This window comes from Phyllopteryx taeniolatus, chromosome 9 (assembly GCF_024500385.1).
Source record: "Phyllopteryx taeniolatus isolate TA_2022b chromosome 9, UOR_Ptae_1.2, whole genome shotgun sequence".
Lineage (NCBI taxonomy): Eukaryota > Metazoa > Chordata > Actinopteri > Syngnathiformes > Syngnathidae > Phyllopteryx > Phyllopteryx taeniolatus.
In genome coordinates this window covers 5,234,331-5,253,180 of record NC_084510.1, presented here as the reverse complement: position 1 = coordinate 5,253,180, position 18,850 = coordinate 5,234,331, and the positions used below count along the sequence as shown (strand labels likewise).

At 41.7% G+C, this 18,850-nt stretch overlaps 2 protein-coding genes across 6 annotated transcripts in view; one reads left to right on the top strand and one right to left on the bottom strand.

The window, feature by feature from the left end:
- Positions 1–578: 578 nt before the first annotated feature.
- On the top strand, positions 579–15,316 carry LOC133483585 (solute carrier family 41 member 1-like). The gene is given in 11 exon segments (XM_061784994.1): positions 579–1,509; positions 1,511–1,601; positions 3,150–3,257; positions 4,148–4,219; positions 4,649–4,793; positions 4,890–5,036; positions 5,889–6,033; positions 6,105–6,184; positions 10,689–10,823; positions 11,009–11,157; positions 12,652–15,316. Coding segments are annotated over 11 exon segments (1,338 nt in total). The 5' UTR covers positions 579–1,408; the 3' UTR covers positions 12,817–15,316.
- The window catches only part of si:ch211-236h17.3 (carbohydrate sulfotransferase 11), a 47,988-nt gene continuing 44,327 nt past the window's right edge, over positions 15,190–18,850 (bottom strand). For all 5 annotated transcript variants that reach the window (XM_061785000.1, XM_061784998.1, XM_061784997.1 and 2 more), the window contains one exon: positions 15,190–17,006. In XM_061785000.1, the coding sequence (XP_061640984.1) occupies positions 16,164–17,006 (843 nt within the window). In that variant the 3' untranslated portion in view covers positions 15,190–16,163. The remainder of the gene's footprint in view (positions 17,007–18,850) is intronic.

Here is an 18,850-nt window from a genome sequence, read left to right as displayed (position 1 = left end):
ACCATCCATTTTCTATTCTGCTAACTCCTGTACTATAATGCCGTTAACAGTTTATGTAACTGTACTCTTCTTCTGCAGCCTCATTATTCAAAATACAGTCAGAAGTCAGAAGGGGAAGCTGCAGAAAACAAAGAACCACTCAAAGCAATTTCCCATCTCCCAAAGTCACATTTTAGCTGAGTCATTGTGTGTGTGTGTGTGTGTGTGTGTGTGTGAGGTCATTTTTGCAGTGTTTTTTTTTTTTTAAAAAGGCCAATCATTCTCATAAAAGGTCATTACACTTTAAACGGTTTTTAAATGCATATGCAAGATCATGTAGAATATCCACAGTATCCGTTAAGCTCTGCAAGCCAGATGGTTACTTCAACGGAGGGCAGCCTCCAGAACATGTGCTTCCCACGTCAAAGAGGATGCACAGGACCCTTTTCAGGCACCAGCAGCACGTGTCAGTGACAGGTACAGCACCTGATGCGTCACCCACCAAGGGCATCGAAGAGCAGAGGAGGGAGGAGCTATACAAAGAGTCGGGAAAGAACAGTACAGCACCACCTACTAAAAACAATCAAGAGGAAGAAGAATGCTGATGCCGGTCTGGTCATCGTCAGTGTACAATCTCCAGTCTTGCTCCTACTTGCGCTTGCACACACGGATACTGCCTGTATTTTTCCTGCATCACAAAGCACCGTTGTGACTTTCCTCTTCATCTGGAGTTAGACAGAAACTGGGAGACTGACACTGACAAGGCTCTGACTCTCACACCGCTCACCTCTGAGCATCCTTCACAGTGATTTGCTGCCTGGAACAGACATTGCCCTGATGAAACTGAAGAAGGTGCTTCAGCTAACCCAAGAGAGGGAGCTGCGGACAGAGATGGAGGGGAAGGAAGACATGAGGACTGAGAAGAAGCTGCTGGCCTTCTGGATGTTCTTGTCTGACCGGACCTGGACCCTTTTTAGGCCCCGTGAGAGACCTGGCTTCCAGCGCTCGGCCTCAGCCGCCCGCCTACTCAAAAGTGAGGCATAAGGAGTGTGTGTGCGGGTGTGTGTGCTTGTGTGTGTGTGTCAGGTTCAAGTGTTCAAAGAGGCCTCTCAGATCTGCTGTCATGATTTTGTGGACTGGGTGTGCAATTGTGTGCGTGTGTGTGTGAGTTGTTCAAAGCTTTCAGTACCGTTGCTCCACCATTTGACAGGAAGTTACAGGTGGAGCTGATTAGTGGCTATTTGACGAGAACTCTGACATCAACAAAGTTTTACATGGCGTGAAGGAAAAGTTGAGACAGTCCTAAAATTGGTACCTCAAAGTGGAAATGGATATTTGACTACAGCAACCATTTGGAAGCTAATTTTATATACCCCAACAGAAGATTTTCAGCAAAAAAAAAAAAAAAAGGGGTTAACAGGGACCAGGCATGGTGGTGAGCCATCTGGCACTGGAACTGTGTTTCCAGGGGAAGAAGTTGAGGGGCTTCACCTCCAAGCTGACCCGCTCAGCTCAAGGCTTCCTCCCAGACCTCTTGGATCGTCGCAGCCCAGGTGCTGGTGGCTTACGTGGTGTCCGGACGGGGCATGGTGGCGGCCAGGACAGTCATGGAAACAGTGCAAGTATGGAAAAGATGCTACAAGCTTGAGACAGTTTGTGTTAAACAATGTGATCGTCTAATTTTTTCCCACTCAACAACTGTTTTGTCATGTGTTCACTGTCATGTGGAATGTAGACAAAGAATTTTGTTGCAGTACTGAGTAAGTCAGAGAATGGTGACTGCTTTTTATGATTAGTTATTGATTGCAAATAGTTAGCAAACACAGAGAAGTTCTCATCTTCACCCTCCTTTCATCATTTAAATGACTATATCCAATAATAGTAATAGTAAACTTGTCTTGTACCAGCCTCAAAATGATAAGCTTCTGGTGTTAAAAAAACACATACGGGGAAAATAGGTTTTGTTTTGTTTTTCAGTAGTCACAATTAGCTTTAAACTTTATGTTATGCTTGCAAAATTAGCAAAACTATGTTAACACATGGCGGCACGGTGAAAGACTGGTTAGCACATCAGCCTCGCAGTTCTGAGGACCGGGGTTCAAATCCCAGCCCCGCCTGTGTGGAGTTTGCATGCTCCCCCGTGCTTGTGTGGGTTTTCTCCGGGTACTCCGGTTTCCTCCCAAAAACATGCAAGGTAGGTTCATTGAAGACTCTAAATTGCCCGTAGGTGTGAATGTGAGTGCGAATGGTTGTTTGTTTGTATGTGCCCTGCGATTGGCTGGCAACCAGTTCAGGGTGTACCCCGCCTCCTGCCCGATGATAGCTGGGATAGGCTCCAGCACACCCGCGACCCGTGTGAGGAGAAGCAGCTCAGAAAATGGATGGATTGATGTTAACACATAGCATAAAAGCCTAAGCCAACACTACGGAGCTTTTCTTTCTTCTCATTACAACCACTAATTATATAAAAGAGGGGAACTGTTTTGTCTTTTGTTGTTCTACCAAGATACCAAAATGGGTATTATAAATAAATGACAGTTAAACAATAAACATTTTACTTCTGTACTTAAGTATATTTAAGATTGTGCTTTTATACTTTTACTTTTCAACTTTTACAAGTTGAAACAGTATACTTTTACCAGATTTTTTAAAATATACATACTTTATTTTTAATTATTGTAAGTACATCATGTGAGTACTTTTGCTATCTCTTGAATATAATCAGAATTTAATAAATCTCCAAATGTTTTTTTGTTTAGTTTTGTCGCATTGAATGAAAGTAGAAATGTAAAAAAGTAAAAATTTAAAAAGGTTTTTAAAAAAAGGAAAAATCACCATCAAACATGTTTACTTGATGTTGTTTGCTGCCAGACTCTTTCACGAAACAAATTAATTTGCATTGTAATATAAAACTTGAAACAAACATTTTAGCATGCTTTTAAGTTTGTACAAAAAATGCACAGACTTGTCGTTCTGCTAATATTAATGTATAAAGGTTTCCAGGCTGGTCAACCAGTATTACAGATCACTAATGAAGATGATCCAAGGTCACCTTGGTAATGACAAAGTCACTAGTCTCCTTATTACCTGTATAATTTAACCATTACAATTCCAATCCAGTCATTATAAGGTGATGAAACAACACATGATTTAAATTTTTATTTTTCCAGCACTGGGAGGTGTTTCAAGAGATCTCTGAGGTTTTTATCTTGGTTCCAGCCCTGGTGGGACTCAAGGGGAATCTGGAGATGACATTGGCATCCAGACTGTCAACAGCAGTGAGTGGAAACACACTTCCAAACATACAGAGAGAATCCCACACTCAACAAAATACTTGTGACTATTCTTTTTTTGTTGTTGTTTTGTTTGACATTCAAGGTGCCTTGTTTGGTTAAACTGCAATAAAGTAAAATATTGTCTGAAATATTGTGTGAATGCATTCCACCGTGATTGTGTATCTTGGATTGAGGTACTGTACACAGAAATGTCAAAATTAGGATGCATTTCTAAAACATATGCTTATTGGGGGAACATAATTAAAACATTACATATATTAAAACAAAAAATATATACCTTCATATGCCGTACAATCAAGACAACAAAAGCATTCAAACATTCGTTTATACGGCATAAGCAATTGCACACCAGTGGACTGAAGAAGAAAAAAAGTTAAAAAATAGATAAATACATATTGGAACGTGTTGTCCAGTCATGTGAAATGATCAAATTGAAATATTATAGTACAGGAATATAAAAAGTGTCATGATCTCTGCCCTGCCGTGACAAAAAGATAATAATCAAACTGAAAACCTGTCAAATTCTGTATAGGCAAACAGTACTCTCCAGTACAAAGTAAAAGGAGGGCAGATGTCATCAGCAACAAATGAGACAATATTACTCCACAGTTGTTTTGAATGTGAACCAAAGACGAAATACAACAAGACAAAGATAAATAAGTCATAAAGGTTTCTTCATGTAATCCACAAAGTGGACAGCCAAAATTGTCTCTTCAAATAATTGTTATCAATCAAACTTGTGAACCATTTAAAAAGATATCTCTTTGACTTAGTTATGAAACACTTTCATATACAGTGCAGAGAGCAGGTGAAAATTCCAGTATTTCTATAGTGGCACTTTTGATGCGAGCCCCTCCCCCTTCCATCCACAGGCCAACACTGGGCAGCTGGAGGAGCCGCAACGGCAGTGGAGGACAGTTTGCTGTAATTTAGCTCTCATCCAGGTGATACCCACATCTCAGATCATCCATCCATTTTTAGATACCACTTGTCCTCAGTAGCATCGTATGTGATATTAGAGCCTATCACAGCTGACTTTGGGCAAGAGGTGGGGACACCACCCAGTCAATCACGGGTATGAAAGGAATGGGTAGAAAATTGTTCCCTTGCCTTTTTTTTATCGAATTAAAATTAGTACTGCAGTTGGATAGCCACTGTTGGTGTAGTGATACATTCGCCTGACTAGGGTGCGGGCAGCGTGGGTGCGGTTCTCTATCAGTGACGGCGTGAATGTGAGTGCGATGGGTTGTCCGTCTCTACACGTGCCTTGCAGCTGACAGGCGACCAGTCCAGTGTGCCGTCCGCCTTTCACCCAAAAGAATTTATAAGAATACTGATAACATGACATATATGTGAAATGTATTCCCATGAAGGTCCAGGCCACAGTTGTCGGCTTCCTGGCCGCGGTGGCAGCAGTGAGTCTCGGGGGTCTGACCAGAGGTAGAGTGGAACTTCTCCACGCTGCCATCCTGTGTGGCAGCAGTGTCACCACCGCCTTTATTGCTGCGCTGTCTCTAGGTCAGACAAAATACACAACATACAGAGGATGTAGACACATACAATAAGTCAAAATAAATAAATAACAGTGTGGTTATCATCTTGTAACACTGCCAGGCCTTGTGATGGTGGCAGTGATCATTGGCTCCAGGAGAGTGGGCATCAACCCAGATAACATAGCCACGCCCATCGCTGCCAGCCTGGGTGACATCGTCACGCTGTCTTTGCTTGCTGTGGTCAGCACCTTCTTTCTCTGCTACAGAGGTGAGAATCCAATCAGGGTTGCGGGAAATGTGAGGTATTGTTTTCCTAGAAACTTTCCAGGAAACATTTAGGGAAGGGAAAGTTGGGGGTATTTTTCCAAACTACAAAATTAGAACACCGTAATGATGAATACAGTGAACCCCCGCATATTTGTGGTTCGGCTTTCGTAAATTAACTTTTGTAGATTTTTGGGGAGAACCTATCCTCAGTTATTTGCAGAAAAACTCTCCTAGTCACTATTTCTGTGCTCAGGTCCGAGTAGGGCTACGCAATTAATCACATTTTAATCGTGATCGCGGATTTGGCTGCCACGATTAAATGAGCCTGAGAGGGAAGTGTGGGCCTCCCTGCTAAAGCTACTGCCCGCGCAAAGCGACATCGGATAAGCGAAAGTAAATGGATGGATGGATGAACTCTTAGTTTAAAGTCAAAATGTTTCAACTTTAAGAAAAGGAAAATGGGTAAATTCAAATTAATATAAACAATTAATTAAATAAGCCAAGACGATCCATGTGAAATAGTTTGAAATCAGAGTTAATGTCTGGAGCATTAAAGTCACACACCCAGCTACTGATGATAGCAACTCAGATGTAAGCAAACACCGCTAGCAGGTACAGAATGGGGTAAATAAGCTTCGTAAAGATACTTTTCCAAAGAAACACATTGTCCAGGACTGGATCATCCACACGAGCCCAAATGGTAAGGCTTTGTTTTTAGATCAAGAGACTCGTTAAGCTGTGTTCGCTGTGCTGGCTGAGTTGAATTAACTCTCAAGTGTCTGCATTGTTTGTAGTGGATTTCTAAATGTATCGTATTTTTAAAATAGTTATTTTTTGCTATAAACCTGTCCAGACATGTGGTACCTGCCTCTTGCGGTGTGTGCCTTTTTCCTGCTTCTTGTGCCAGTGTGGATTCTCATCGCCTACCAGTCTCCACCAATCAGAGAAGTCCTGAGGTCAGGCTGGCAGCCAGTTATTTTTGCCATGTCCATCAGCAGGTGAGTTGGTAGTTTACATTCTCTCTTCTCAAACAACATCAAGTATTTTGTTTGACCGGTGTTGTTTTCAGTATCGGTGGTCTGATTCTGGATAAGACAGTGAGCAATCCAAACTTTGAGGGTATGGCAGTGTTCACTCCAGTTATCAATGGTGAGTGGAATAAGATCATTACTGTTAACACACTGAACTCCATGGGTGTCTTATGAACCCTTTTCAAAAACATCCTAAAATATTACAATTCATATTGAAATAAGAATGAAAACAAGGAGGCATCACTTACTGTATGTCAAAAGACATACCATCTTTAAGAGAAGTTTGTAGGTACAACAAGAAAATGTTATTAAAATCCATAGGAAAACTTGAATACTGTATCTGTATCTTGTGTGCTTCCTTCTAAAGCCCTTGTCATCAGAACACTCTTCCCTAATAATGGATATAAAACTGCTTTTCTAATTAAATAAATAACAAAGCTGGTAAACTGGAGTCTATCCCAGCTCGGGAAGGGAATCAGAAACTCGTTTCTCTCGGTTTTCAGTAATTCCATTCCTAGGAATAATTTGTTTGCCTGACGATTCCACTTATCAATTACTCTTAAATCGCAAATGAGTGATGACATCACATGTAAGAAGTGTTTGTTGGTTCTGAACTTTTCCAACATGGTTTAAATATCATAGCGTGATATAAAAGATATACGTTAGCTATAAGCCTCTTTAATTTAAAGTGGACCGCTGCATACCTTTTCAATTACTTTTCAAATCTTTTTATTTTTGCTTTTTTCTTTTTATGGGGGAACCAACCCCCGAAAACATTCTTGGCAGTTTGTCCCACCTCATTCAACAATTCTTTGGGGCAAAAAAAAAGAAAAACATTTCAATGCAATTATAATGGCTGTCAATTATCCGTGGATTTTCACTATTCACTGTCCGTGAATATCAGGGGTCCACTGTATATTGTTATGTTGATGTGTGGGGTATTGTGTTAGCTCCATTGTTACATTGTTGTTGTGCCTGAGAGGGTAACAGAACAACAGTCGCTTTTCTATCACACATCACTCTTCAGACATGACCAATCAACCCACGCCTGGAGGTGAGAGATGATTAAACTCATGTAAACTGAGTTTAATAAACGGATTCTGTGCAGTGTGGTGTGTAATGAAGGCCATTTCGTGCTGTGCCAAAGTATGTTAAACCTCACTACTCGAGAGCCTTAAGAGTAGCGTTAGAGAGTGAGTTAGCAGCCCGAGCTTTCAACCTACTGGTTAACAAATTCAACTCTTAACCTGGGTCACTGTGGGTTTAAACCTTGGGCGGGATCATGCTAGAGGACCACCGCCACACATGCACTCCAAGAGAGTATGACCGAGTGAGTCTTTTTTTTTTTGTCTGTGTGACCAGGTTGATTTTAGGCGCCCTAGATCTCAGATGCTGCATAATGTATGAATTAAGTTTAATTTAGCTGCAGCAATGTTAGCACTTTGCGGTAGCATTTTTGCTTGATCAAATACTCATTTACAACACTGCTAGAGGAGCATGGAGATAAACAACATTGTACATTACATGTCATTAGAGTATACACAACAACAGGTACATTCCTTGAAAACTGGTGGTTTTACCAGAAAAATCACTAAATTCTTATGAATTTCCATCATTAATCCCAGTTGACATTAGGCGACGGGTGGGTTACACGCTGGACTGGCTGTCAGTCGCAGGGCAGGTTTAGAGATTATAATTTTATCCTGAGGTGCTAATAATATCAGATTACAGCATGAGATCTGAGACATAGTAGCTTTAGGGCAAAGGCTTTAATTTTGGGAATTCGGATTGCAAGATCATTTGATTGGAATGCCATTAAAATTGTGTCTTAGTGAAGTAACAGAGTAGTCTGACACCTTTGTTTAGATTTTAAGAATTTTAAAAAATATCCACAATTTAGTACTAAGAGACCTGGTTGGTATCAAAAGATCACTGGTTTGTTGTCAGTGGAGATTAATAGTATCTCATTTCCTTACACAACTGACATAATTGGACATTTTTTGGGATGTAATTGTTATAGTGAAAGCAGCTTGTTATACACAGTACATTACTATGTATCCATGCTGTTGCATTAAAGTCGTAAACGGATGATGCACACAAGGTGGACTGAAACAATGTGAATCACCTGAGCTGGCAGGATTATTACACTGAAAGACAAGCCTGACTAAAATGCCAACTGTGCATTGAGTCTTCTGTTTTTGCTGCATCTCTCCCATACAGGCTCAGCACCCACCAGAGGCACCGACTGCATGAATTGGCTTCCCTATACAGGAAGTGCTTTTGCATTCCAGTTAAGGACTTAACCGCAGCATTGACTACAATGCTGCTTCTGTTTGGTCCTACCCATGCATTTGCATGCAAGCTTTGCAAGGAGGGTGATGCCATGTTCAATTGGTTCGTTGTTATTGGTTAAGTCATTAGCATGTCTGCTTTAACAGTCAAAGGGATCACAGGTGTATGAACAGCTCGAGTGTGGAGTTTGGATTTTCTTCGGTGTGTGTTTTTTTCTTTTTGGTGGATACTCTTATCTTCCGCCCACATTCCTAAATTATGTATCATAGGTTAATTGAGGATTCTGTATTCCTCACAGGCGTGAATGTGAGTATGAATGGTTGTTTGCTTATACAGTATGCATCCAAAGTCCTTAACTTTAGTAGTTATCTTGAACTGACATACAATTAAATGAATTTAGTATTCAATGATTACACTACTATTACTACTAATAATAATACTAATAATCCATCCATTTTCCTCCGCTTATCCGAGGTGGGGTCGCGGGGGCAGCAGCCTCAGCAGAGAAGCACAGACTTCACTTCAGCTCACAATGCACCTGACACAATGCACCCGACCCCTATGGCCCCTCCCACAGGTGGTAGGCCCATGGAAAGGGGGACCCACGTTACCCTTTCGGGCTGTGCCCAGCCGGGCCCCATGTGTGCAGGCCACCAGGCACTCGCCTTCGAGTCCCACCTCCAGGCCTGGCTCCAGAAGGGGGACCCGGTGACCTGCATCCGGGCAAGGGAAAACACAATCAATTCATTTTTCTCGTCATAGGGGTCTTTGGAGCCGTGCTTTGAATGGTCCCTCACCTAGGACCTGTTTGTCATGGGTGACCCTGCCAGGGGCATAAAGCCCCAGACAACTTAGCTCCTAGGATCATTGGGACAAACAAACCCCTCCACGGCGATAAGGTGACGGCTCAAGGAGGGGAATACTACTAATACTACTACTACTAATAATAGTAATAGCAATAGCAGTAGTATATATCAATTAGATTGCATAAACAAATTAATTTCACCAAGCAGATGCTGATGTAAATAGTGTGTAAATAGTGAAATGACTAATCTGCATCAGCTCTTTCCATTCTGGGTTGGTTTCACCAAAAATGTTTTTTTTTGTTTTTTTTAGCAAAAAGAGGATAAAATAAAATAGGAACAAAGCTTTTTTTATGAATAGAAACATGTCAAGCAGAGCAATGACTTTGACGTGAATATTTTTTGCTTTTGTGACCCCTCAATCTATAAAACAACAAAAACAGGACTGAGAAAGGGCTTTTGATAGCAAAATAATACTTTATTTACAAATATACAACAAAGAAATGTGCCGTGAGCAAGGCTGACTCCCCCCATGGCTTGGGTTGTACTTCAGTGGCCTTTTTACATTCACTCACTTTCATTCACTTACGTTCATGCCATGAACTGAGTCATCTTTTCTCACGAGCGTGACAAACTTTGTATTGCCAACGCCACATACTGTGTTTGAGTGTCAGTTGCCTAAAATTGTCCCACCTCCAATGACTTGGCTCCCTCATAATTGACAAAACAAGCTTCTTTTTCTGGTGAAAGAAGGGGGTCTTTTCTCTTTCTTTTTGTAGGTTCAGTGTTTAAATTGTCCCAGAAAACAATACAGTACTCTTGGGTCTTGAAAGATCCGTTTAAATGTTCTTAAATTGCTGGCAATATGGGGAATGGCTGTCAGTCAATGAGTTAAGTAGTATCTCCCGAGTCAACAAAGCAACCACAATGCACATGTTGACAGGCCTGTCAACAGACAGACATACAAGTACTAAAGGGCTTTATTCCAAGAATTCCAGTAATACCTATAAAACACAATTTTACTGCAAATACCTTCCCATTCCCTGTCCATTAAGTGTCCATTTGAGTTCTTTGAAGCAGCTTTTCATTGCAAATGGCGTGGGTTTGCTTCCCAGCCAGTGCACCCATACCCAGCCACTGGTAGTCCCAAGCCAGGATAAATGGGATGGTTGCATCAGAAAGGGCATCCGCTGTTAAAAGTGTGCCAAAATAATCATGCAAGTAGTTACACTGTTTTCAAGTTTAAATGATATTCCTCAGATTTAATAATATTAGGGATTATTTCTCTCTGACATATCAAGAACCTTGTGGATTTGTGGTTATATCTGATTCCAATTGGCGTTAGTTAAACGTTAGATTGGTGCAACCATCTTGTCAGCACATTGCTGGTTGTTTTTAACAGAATTTTGTTGTTGTTCTGCACATCGTTGATTGCTTTGTGAAGATTCTGCACCTTTGTCTGCAACTGTGTAAAACAATGCACTAGATGGCTAAGACTGGTATCAGCACTTTTCCTTATCCATGTAGGTGTTGGAGGAAATCTGGTAGCCATCCAGGCCAGCAGGATGTCTACCTACCTTCACTATTGGAGCGTTCCTGGAGCTCTGCCATTCAAAATCACCATGGACTGTCCTGGACCCTATGCTACTTTCTGCTCTTCCGGTCAAAAAGACAAGAATTTTTTTTTTATACTCTTAACTGACAAAATTTTAATATATAACCTAAGAGGGTGGAAAAGTGGTAGAGTGTTGTATTTTTTTTCCATGCTGTATTGTAGAGTTATACACTATTAATCAAAAAGGACTCATCAAATATACTTACTTAATTTTCTTTCTGAATCTGTTCAGACCTGAATTCCAAATCAGCAAGAGTCCTGATCATCCTTGTAGTCCCAGGTCACCTTCTTTTCCTATACATGATCCATCTTCTGCAGGCAGGGCACACAACCATGACATCTGCCTTCATCATTTGTTACCTGTCTTCAGCACTGTTTCAGGTAAGATCATATTTGCTCATTCAACAGGATTCCCCAAGGGGAACCAATTAGCTTTTCTGTTGCTGTTAGCGAATAGGAGTGAAACTTTTACACTGCATTTCCTTATTATAATGTGACTTCTTGATCAGTCTGACACAATCTGGGTCATACCGATTGGGGAAAATTTTGAATAGTTATTTATGGATTTTTAAGCCACAAGTATTGTGGTCCGGCCCTCTTGAGATATAATTGGGGTAAATGTGGCCCGTGAACTAAAATGAGTTTGACACCCCTGGTGTAGAAAATCTTAATTGTAAAGTTTGACAAATACCTAAACTGAAAACATTCAGCCAAAGCCTAAACCTTCTGGAACCCCACATGAAAATAGAGAGCAGGGGAACTATTTGACAAATGGTCAGCAACACATCTATCTAGTTTATGGAATTACAGTATCAGGTATCAGACATCAATTAAAAAGTCATCAGGTGTCAGGAAAAAGGTTGTCATATTTATGGAATTGCACTAGAAGAAGAATCACCTTTATTGTCATGAACATGCATGCATGCACACGAAATTTGTTCTCTGCATTTTACCCATTACAGTGAACAGATACACATACACATGTTAGTGGAACACACTGGAGCAGGGGGCAGCTGAAGCGCCCGGGGAGCATTTCGAGGTATCAGTGTCTTGCTCAAGGACACCACAGCCGTGAGTCCGGGGGATGTTGGTGGATGGTCCAGTCGAGGTCTTGAACCTAGGTCCCCCACGGTGGCAGGCGATGATCTTAACCATTGGGCGGCTATAGATGGAAAAACATCTGTTGTCTATTGAATTACAGTGTCGACCATCAAACAACACGACAGACGAAACACCCTCAGACGAATGGCTTCGGACAAATCAGTGACAGCTGAACGGCTGTGGGCTAGCGGTTTAGCTTCTCAGCTAGTTTATCCTCTTTAACAACTTATGAATGCAAATGCAATGTAACTGTTATTGTTGGTCTCACACACACTGTTAACCATAACCTGATAAATTTATATAATAATTAAATTTGTGTTTAATAGATGTAAGAAACACACCTACAAACCAACACCTACTGTACATTGAGCTAGCCCGTGTCCTCACCGTGGTGTTCACCGAATGACTGAATGTTAGCACAATTGAATGACCTTTCGTCCGTGTAGTTGCCATTTCTTTGTGAGAAAGTTTCATCTGATGCCTTGTTCTCTTAGAACATCTTGCCTGATGAGCTGGTTTGGTTTCCTTAGACTTGACAGATGTTTTCTAGACAATGGTGCAATTCCATAAACATGAACTTTTTTTCCTGCCATCTGATGCCTTTTAAGATCATGTCTGATACCAGATGGCGTAATTCGATAAACCTGACAGATCTGTTGCTGAGACCTAATGCTTTTTTCCTTCACGTCTGACAGCGGACTCTGACGATTGAGGATGTCCTAAAACATACAACGCACTTGAGAGATTTCTCATCCCGCTGCTGTCATTGACCAGGTGGTGATTCTTCTGCATGTAGCCAACCTGATGGTGAAGTGGCTGTGGCAAAGGGGCTTGGACCCAGACAACTTCTCCATCCCCTACCTGACGGCACTGGGTGACCTGCTAGGAACGGGGTTTCTGGCCCTGAGCTTTAGACTGATTCAGAAGATCAGCTTCTGAGGAGTTGGGATTTGATCAACACCATCAAAGTACTGGGACCTGTACACTTATGCAGGACTTTGGAGTTAGTAAGGTACCTTATAGGTGAACACTGTGTCATGAAGTAATCCATCCTTCAAGCAGGATATGTTGCTGCTTGCTGTTCTGGAGCAAATATGAAATACGAAAGAAAAATACAAACTCCTGGGGACGGAAGTTCTATTTAAAAAAAAAAAAAGGGAACGTAAAACACACTAAGCACTTCCTACTGGCCAGTTTATTATCTTAGGCAACATTTTGGTTATCATTTAGGCTTTAGTAAAGAAATGTAATTGTCTGAATACAGACTAGTGACTTAAAGTACTAAAGCTATGTATTTGCTCACCTTAGATATGTAAGCTACCCTGCTTGTGGATAAATAAAATAATACTGTATAAGAGTAGATTAAAGGTCGATAGCAATTTCTGATGCAAACTAGAAACAAATATCCCATTGATAGCATTAATAGTCTACTTCAAAACAAGGTATATGGACAGAATGGATAAGAAAATTAAGCATTTTACAGTTAGGTCCATGTCAGTCAGTAGGTCAATCTCATAGAGTTCGTTTGGTTTTGCTCATCTCTGAGTTACCACGTCAACGTTTTACGAATCCAAATCTGGAAAACACTTGTTCATTGAAAATGCTTGTTGAAGGTGAAGGAGCAGTCACAAAATAAGTCAGTTCACGTTGAGTACTGGATGCATACTACTATTTAGATGATGCAACCTATATCAATGCTGCACTGTAATGGTGGGATTTTACACCTATTGTCAGATCTTGTCTTCAATAGCAAATAATTGTATAGTCGGAGCGTAACTATAATGTACAGTACTATATATGTGTGAGTTGCTGCAATGTCTGAATGAATGTTTGATTTTCTTGCGTTTTCTAAAATTATGCATATCCAGTAACTGGGATGAGTTCTTGGATTTATATGAAGGGTTGAGATGAATGTGCCTGTTGATATGAATCTGCTGTGTGTTAATATGTTGCATTACTTCTGTAGACTAAAAAAAATGGGTTTGACATCAGAAGAATATGAGAAAAGAGATCAACGTTTCTACTTTTAGTTGCAAGGTATTTACATTTGGATCTGATGTACACTTTATTGGATAGCATTATTAGTAACGTAATGCAAAATTATTGGTTGAGCAAAAGTACTGGAAAGATTAAGCCTGTGACAAACTGACATCAGCAAACCTCACCACTGCCCCTCTCAATTGTTCTGTTTTGAATGGTTACTCCCTTCAGTCTCGCGCTATATGATAAAGGTTCTCCCAATCAGTTTGGTTGCATTTTTCTTTAACTAGGCTGACAAAATATTTCTCCTAATTTACCTCCTGTGTCATGTTACATCAATGAAAACAGGTGAGCCCATTTTAAAGGAAGCCATGCAACACTGAGCCATGGCATTACCTCCATTGTGTTTTACAGATGAGCTTGAATATTTGTGATCATGAGTAGATTCGTTTTTTCCTCCTTTAGCCTTTCCATCACTTTGGTAAAGGTCAGAATTTGTCTCATCAATCAATAAGATGTCTTTTTAGCAGATTCCAGGCCGGTCTTCATATTTTCATCGTGAATGAGTGGCTTGCAGCTTCTGGTGTTTCCTCAAGACTTTAGTTCTAGAAGTCTTCTGTGAACAGTACATTTTGATACCTTCACTCCTACCCCCACCGTTATTGTGTGTGTGTGTTTTTTTTAACAGCTCCTCATGTTTTTGTAGTCAACTGCTGTTGTTTCCCTTTATCTATCAGATTGACGTCTGTAATTTAACATAGCAGGGGTTCCTTTCTTCGGGACATTGAAAGTGGTTATGTGGCCAACATTTGTCCAATGACTAACACATTTTCCTTCTTCTCTTGGCATCACAATTGCTTTTTTCACCCCACCCATAGTGTCGTGACCGAAAGAACAAGATCCCGGATTCAAGGGACCGCCGGACTGAGTTTCCTCCGCAGGATGTCCGGGCTCTCCCTTAGAGATGGGGTGAGAAGCTCGATCATCCGGGAGGATCTCAGAGTAGAGCCACTGCTCCTCCACATTGAGAGGAGCCAGATGAGGTGGCTGGAGCATCTGATTCGGATGCCTCCCGGACGCATCCCTGGTGAGGTGTTCCGGGCACGTCCCAACGGGAGGAGACTCCGGGGACGACCCAGGACATGCTGGAGAGACTACGTCTTTCGGCTGGCCTGGGAACACCTCGGGATGCCCCCGGAAGAGCTGGATGAAGTGGCTGGGGAGAGGGAAGTCTGGGCGTCCCTGCGAAAGCACCGCGACCCGACCTCGGATAAGCGGTAGAAAATGGATGGATGGATGTACCCCACCCATAGCTTTCTGAAACTAGACATAGACATTCTGCACTATTTATTTGAAAAATCAGTGTAATAGGCAACAACCCACTCCAGTCAGTCACGTTTCAAAACATTAGCTCACATGACAAAAATGGTGGGTTCAAACAAAAAGTGTTATCTTCTAAATTGTGCATCAGATCCAGTACCTGTAAAAAAAAAAAGCTAAACTGTCGATCTCATGTTCATCTTTTGAGGTCAAGCTCAAATGTTTTCACTGTTCCAGCACTTTTGGAGGAGAGTGTATACACACACACACGTTTCTTTGAACTGTTTGCACAAAGCTGATGTCATGCATCTTGCTGTATGTATGACATGTTGCCACTTCTGTATTATGTACATACCTTTTAGGTACGTGTAGACTGTCTAGAATAGTACCTAAGTGTCAGTTATGATTGTCATGCTTTAGTGTACGTTCATAGTTCCAATATTTAATCCAATACATTTTGTTGCTGGGTAACATTTATTTGAAAATTGTGACAAAAGTTTTTGGCCAGTCTGATGTAATGCAGATCAAAATAACAATAAATAAAAACATTTTTGTCCAACATTACAAAATGAAACGCGCACACATTCAGAAATGATTTTCTCTAGTGTCAAATTAAGGTTGACCATCAAAAGGCACGTATGAAACATTCTCTGTCCAAAAGCAATTTAAAACTTTCATTGTGCTATTATAACTTCGCCCCCAACAAAGAGATCACATTTAATGTGCAAATCCACCAGGAAAAACAAAGAAACATTTCAAGTTTAAAGTGAAATTGTTCACTCAATCACAGACTAGTACTCACTTGATCACTTTTTACAGTAAAATATCCATTATTACCAAGTTTCACCTCCTTTTGAACTACATTGTGTACAACGTGGTGGTTCACCTGTATTGTACTTGGTAATTAATATTCTGGTTTATTAGTGTTGTCAAAAAGGCATCTTCATACACCATCTATGGGTGTACAGTACAACACCTCTGCCTCATCAAAACTTGAGGTATGATGGCACAGAGTAGTTAAATAACAGGAAGTCCATGCGAAACAGGTTATACAGCTTCTTCTGATAGAAAGGACTGATGTTGTGGAAGAACTGTGCTGCCATGTCTCCTGTAGTCCTGGCGCTCTTGGACGAGGCAGGGAAATGGACTTGGTCCTCCACTCCAGCCAGCTGTAGCACATAGTTGGAGTCCTGCTCCAGTGTCTCATATTTACCCACCACGTCGTAGTGAATTAGGCAGGGGTGGCACAGTGAGTGCACCCGTTCCCAGTGCTCATTGAAGGGTTCCTCTATCTGGGTGGCTGGGTCTACAAGGTAATACACAAACTCCTCAAAGGAGACATTGTCGCCTTTCTCCAGAGCTTCTGGCTGTGGGTCGGGCCTGTGCCGGCGCACTATCTTGGTGCCATATCGTTTATGGAAAGCTGTGTTGTAGCTTCGTGTGAATTTGTTGCGGTATGCGGACACGAGCCGCTCAAATGGTTCACGTACAAACACAAACTTCAAGTAGGAGCGTAAGCGTTGGTTGATTTGGGAGGTGGAGTACTCAGACAAGGTGTGCAGGTTTCCTGACACATGGGCCTCATTTGCTGGTATCTCCAACGGGTCTCGGAGGGATCTGGCGGCGCCAGTCAGGACCATGAGTACTCGCTTCCAGTTGGTGCAGGCCACTTTGGGTACATAACAATACAGCAAGCCATGCTGGTCATCCACGATAACATGCTTAAGGTCATCTGGGATAAGGACTCTACGTTTTCGAGTGTAGGAATGGCAGGCTTCTTCTAAAAGCTCTCGTCGGCCTTGATGGATTGCCTGCACTGCTGACTCGACCTACAAAGGAAGAAACAATGGTTAAAAATTGGAAGTCCAAGTGCCTGATTTACTAAAGGTTTGCACATGCAAAAATCGGCACAAACTTGATTGCTCATGCAAACAAATGTGGAATCTGATCTACTAAACGGGTGCACCCAGAATCACAGCCGCCAAAAATGCAATATTGCCATGCATTTCATTTTGCACATTCTGGGAGGTGTACTGTATAGGCAAATAGATTAATTTAGCACACAATGTGATTGATCAAATCTGAGACAAATTGTGGTGGCTGATTTTGCATCTTTAACTACAGTCTGAAAGGCAGCCGCAAACCCTTGCTGCTGTCCAAAATGATGGCTGCAGTTGTGGCAAGGAGGAGGAGGCGCAAATGAGAGGAGATGGGGAGAACGAATATTTTCCGCTCAAATAAACATTTTTGAAATGCCAGAAACAAAAATTATTGCTACGTATTGTCTATTCTGCGATGCAATTTTGGCTCTTCTGAATAAACTAAGGGCTTACTTGGACCCAGTCACAAAAAGGAGTCATACCATATCACCTGCATGACATAACTTCTTTCAACTCTGCATTTCCTTGCGTCTGGGTCATTTCAGCACACTGTGGTTATTGCCTCACCAAGGTTTTCAGGTGTGCTGTTCCAAGTTTTAAACACAATGATACACAGGATGGGCTTATACACCAAATTCCCACAAATTTAAGGCAAGTTAAATCAAACAAAACAAGGAACAAGGTTCCCGAATTCCTTAAAATTATCGAAGCAATAGTTTTCTGTAACTGCATAATGTTGGTTTGCCTCTTCCACTACCTACTTCCAAATGCATAACTTCAAACTTCATTTTGCGCTTGTGGTGCGCTCCCAAATTTTCGACAGTGAAAACCATCAGCGCAACCTAAAGTGCAAAACCTTTTCAATACAGCGGTCTCCACCACTTTCACACCTGTCAACAACATTCACAATCTGTTAGCGCAGCTGTTCCCAACCACCCGTCCACGGACCGCTACCGGACCGTGAGGCATTTGTTACCGGGCCGCAGAGAAAGAATGACGTATTTCTATAATTTCTGTTGTACTACAATGCGTTTTATTTTGAAAATTGACCGGATCTTGTCCGCCACAACAGCGGCGAGTCTCAATTGACACGTCGAGACTGCACAGAATGCTTGCGTTTCTGGTTCCAGCCGGCTCGAATGCTTCTGTTTCCGGTCCGAGCGGGCTGGCTCACGGCGGCAGAGCTCAAAGAACGAAATCATTTTATAAACTAATTCAGCTCATTAAGTTTACTGAGAAGATTTGTTCTTTTGAACGAGATGTTCGCGAATGAAATGCAATGATTTTGCTCTTTGAGCTCTCCTGCCGTTAGCCAGCCCGTGTTTGAGTCTTTACGTGTCAATTGAGACGTGCAGCTGGTGCGGCGGAGAAGATCCGGTCAATTTTCAAAATAAAATGTTCTCTGCGGCCCGGTAACAAATGCCTCACGGTCCCGTACCGGTCCGCGGACCGGTGGTTGGGGATGACTGCTCTACACGGCACAAACACCTGATTTACTTCTTTCATTTGCGTAGCCCGCTGCATCACCACATGTAGTAGTCAGAAATCTGAGCCTCAGTTTGACACTGTGTGTGGCTCTCTGTATTTGCCGGCAGACACTGCAACTTCAAGAACACGTCTACAAACATTTTTGAGCTTAATGGCCAACTCTCATCACACTGAAGAACTCCCCACAAAAGGAAAGAATACATGACCAGGAAACTGACTGACAATGACAAGGAAACTGACTGACAATGACAAACGACATACTGTATAACAATGAACCAACAAGGACTGAAAGAAACCAGGGAAGT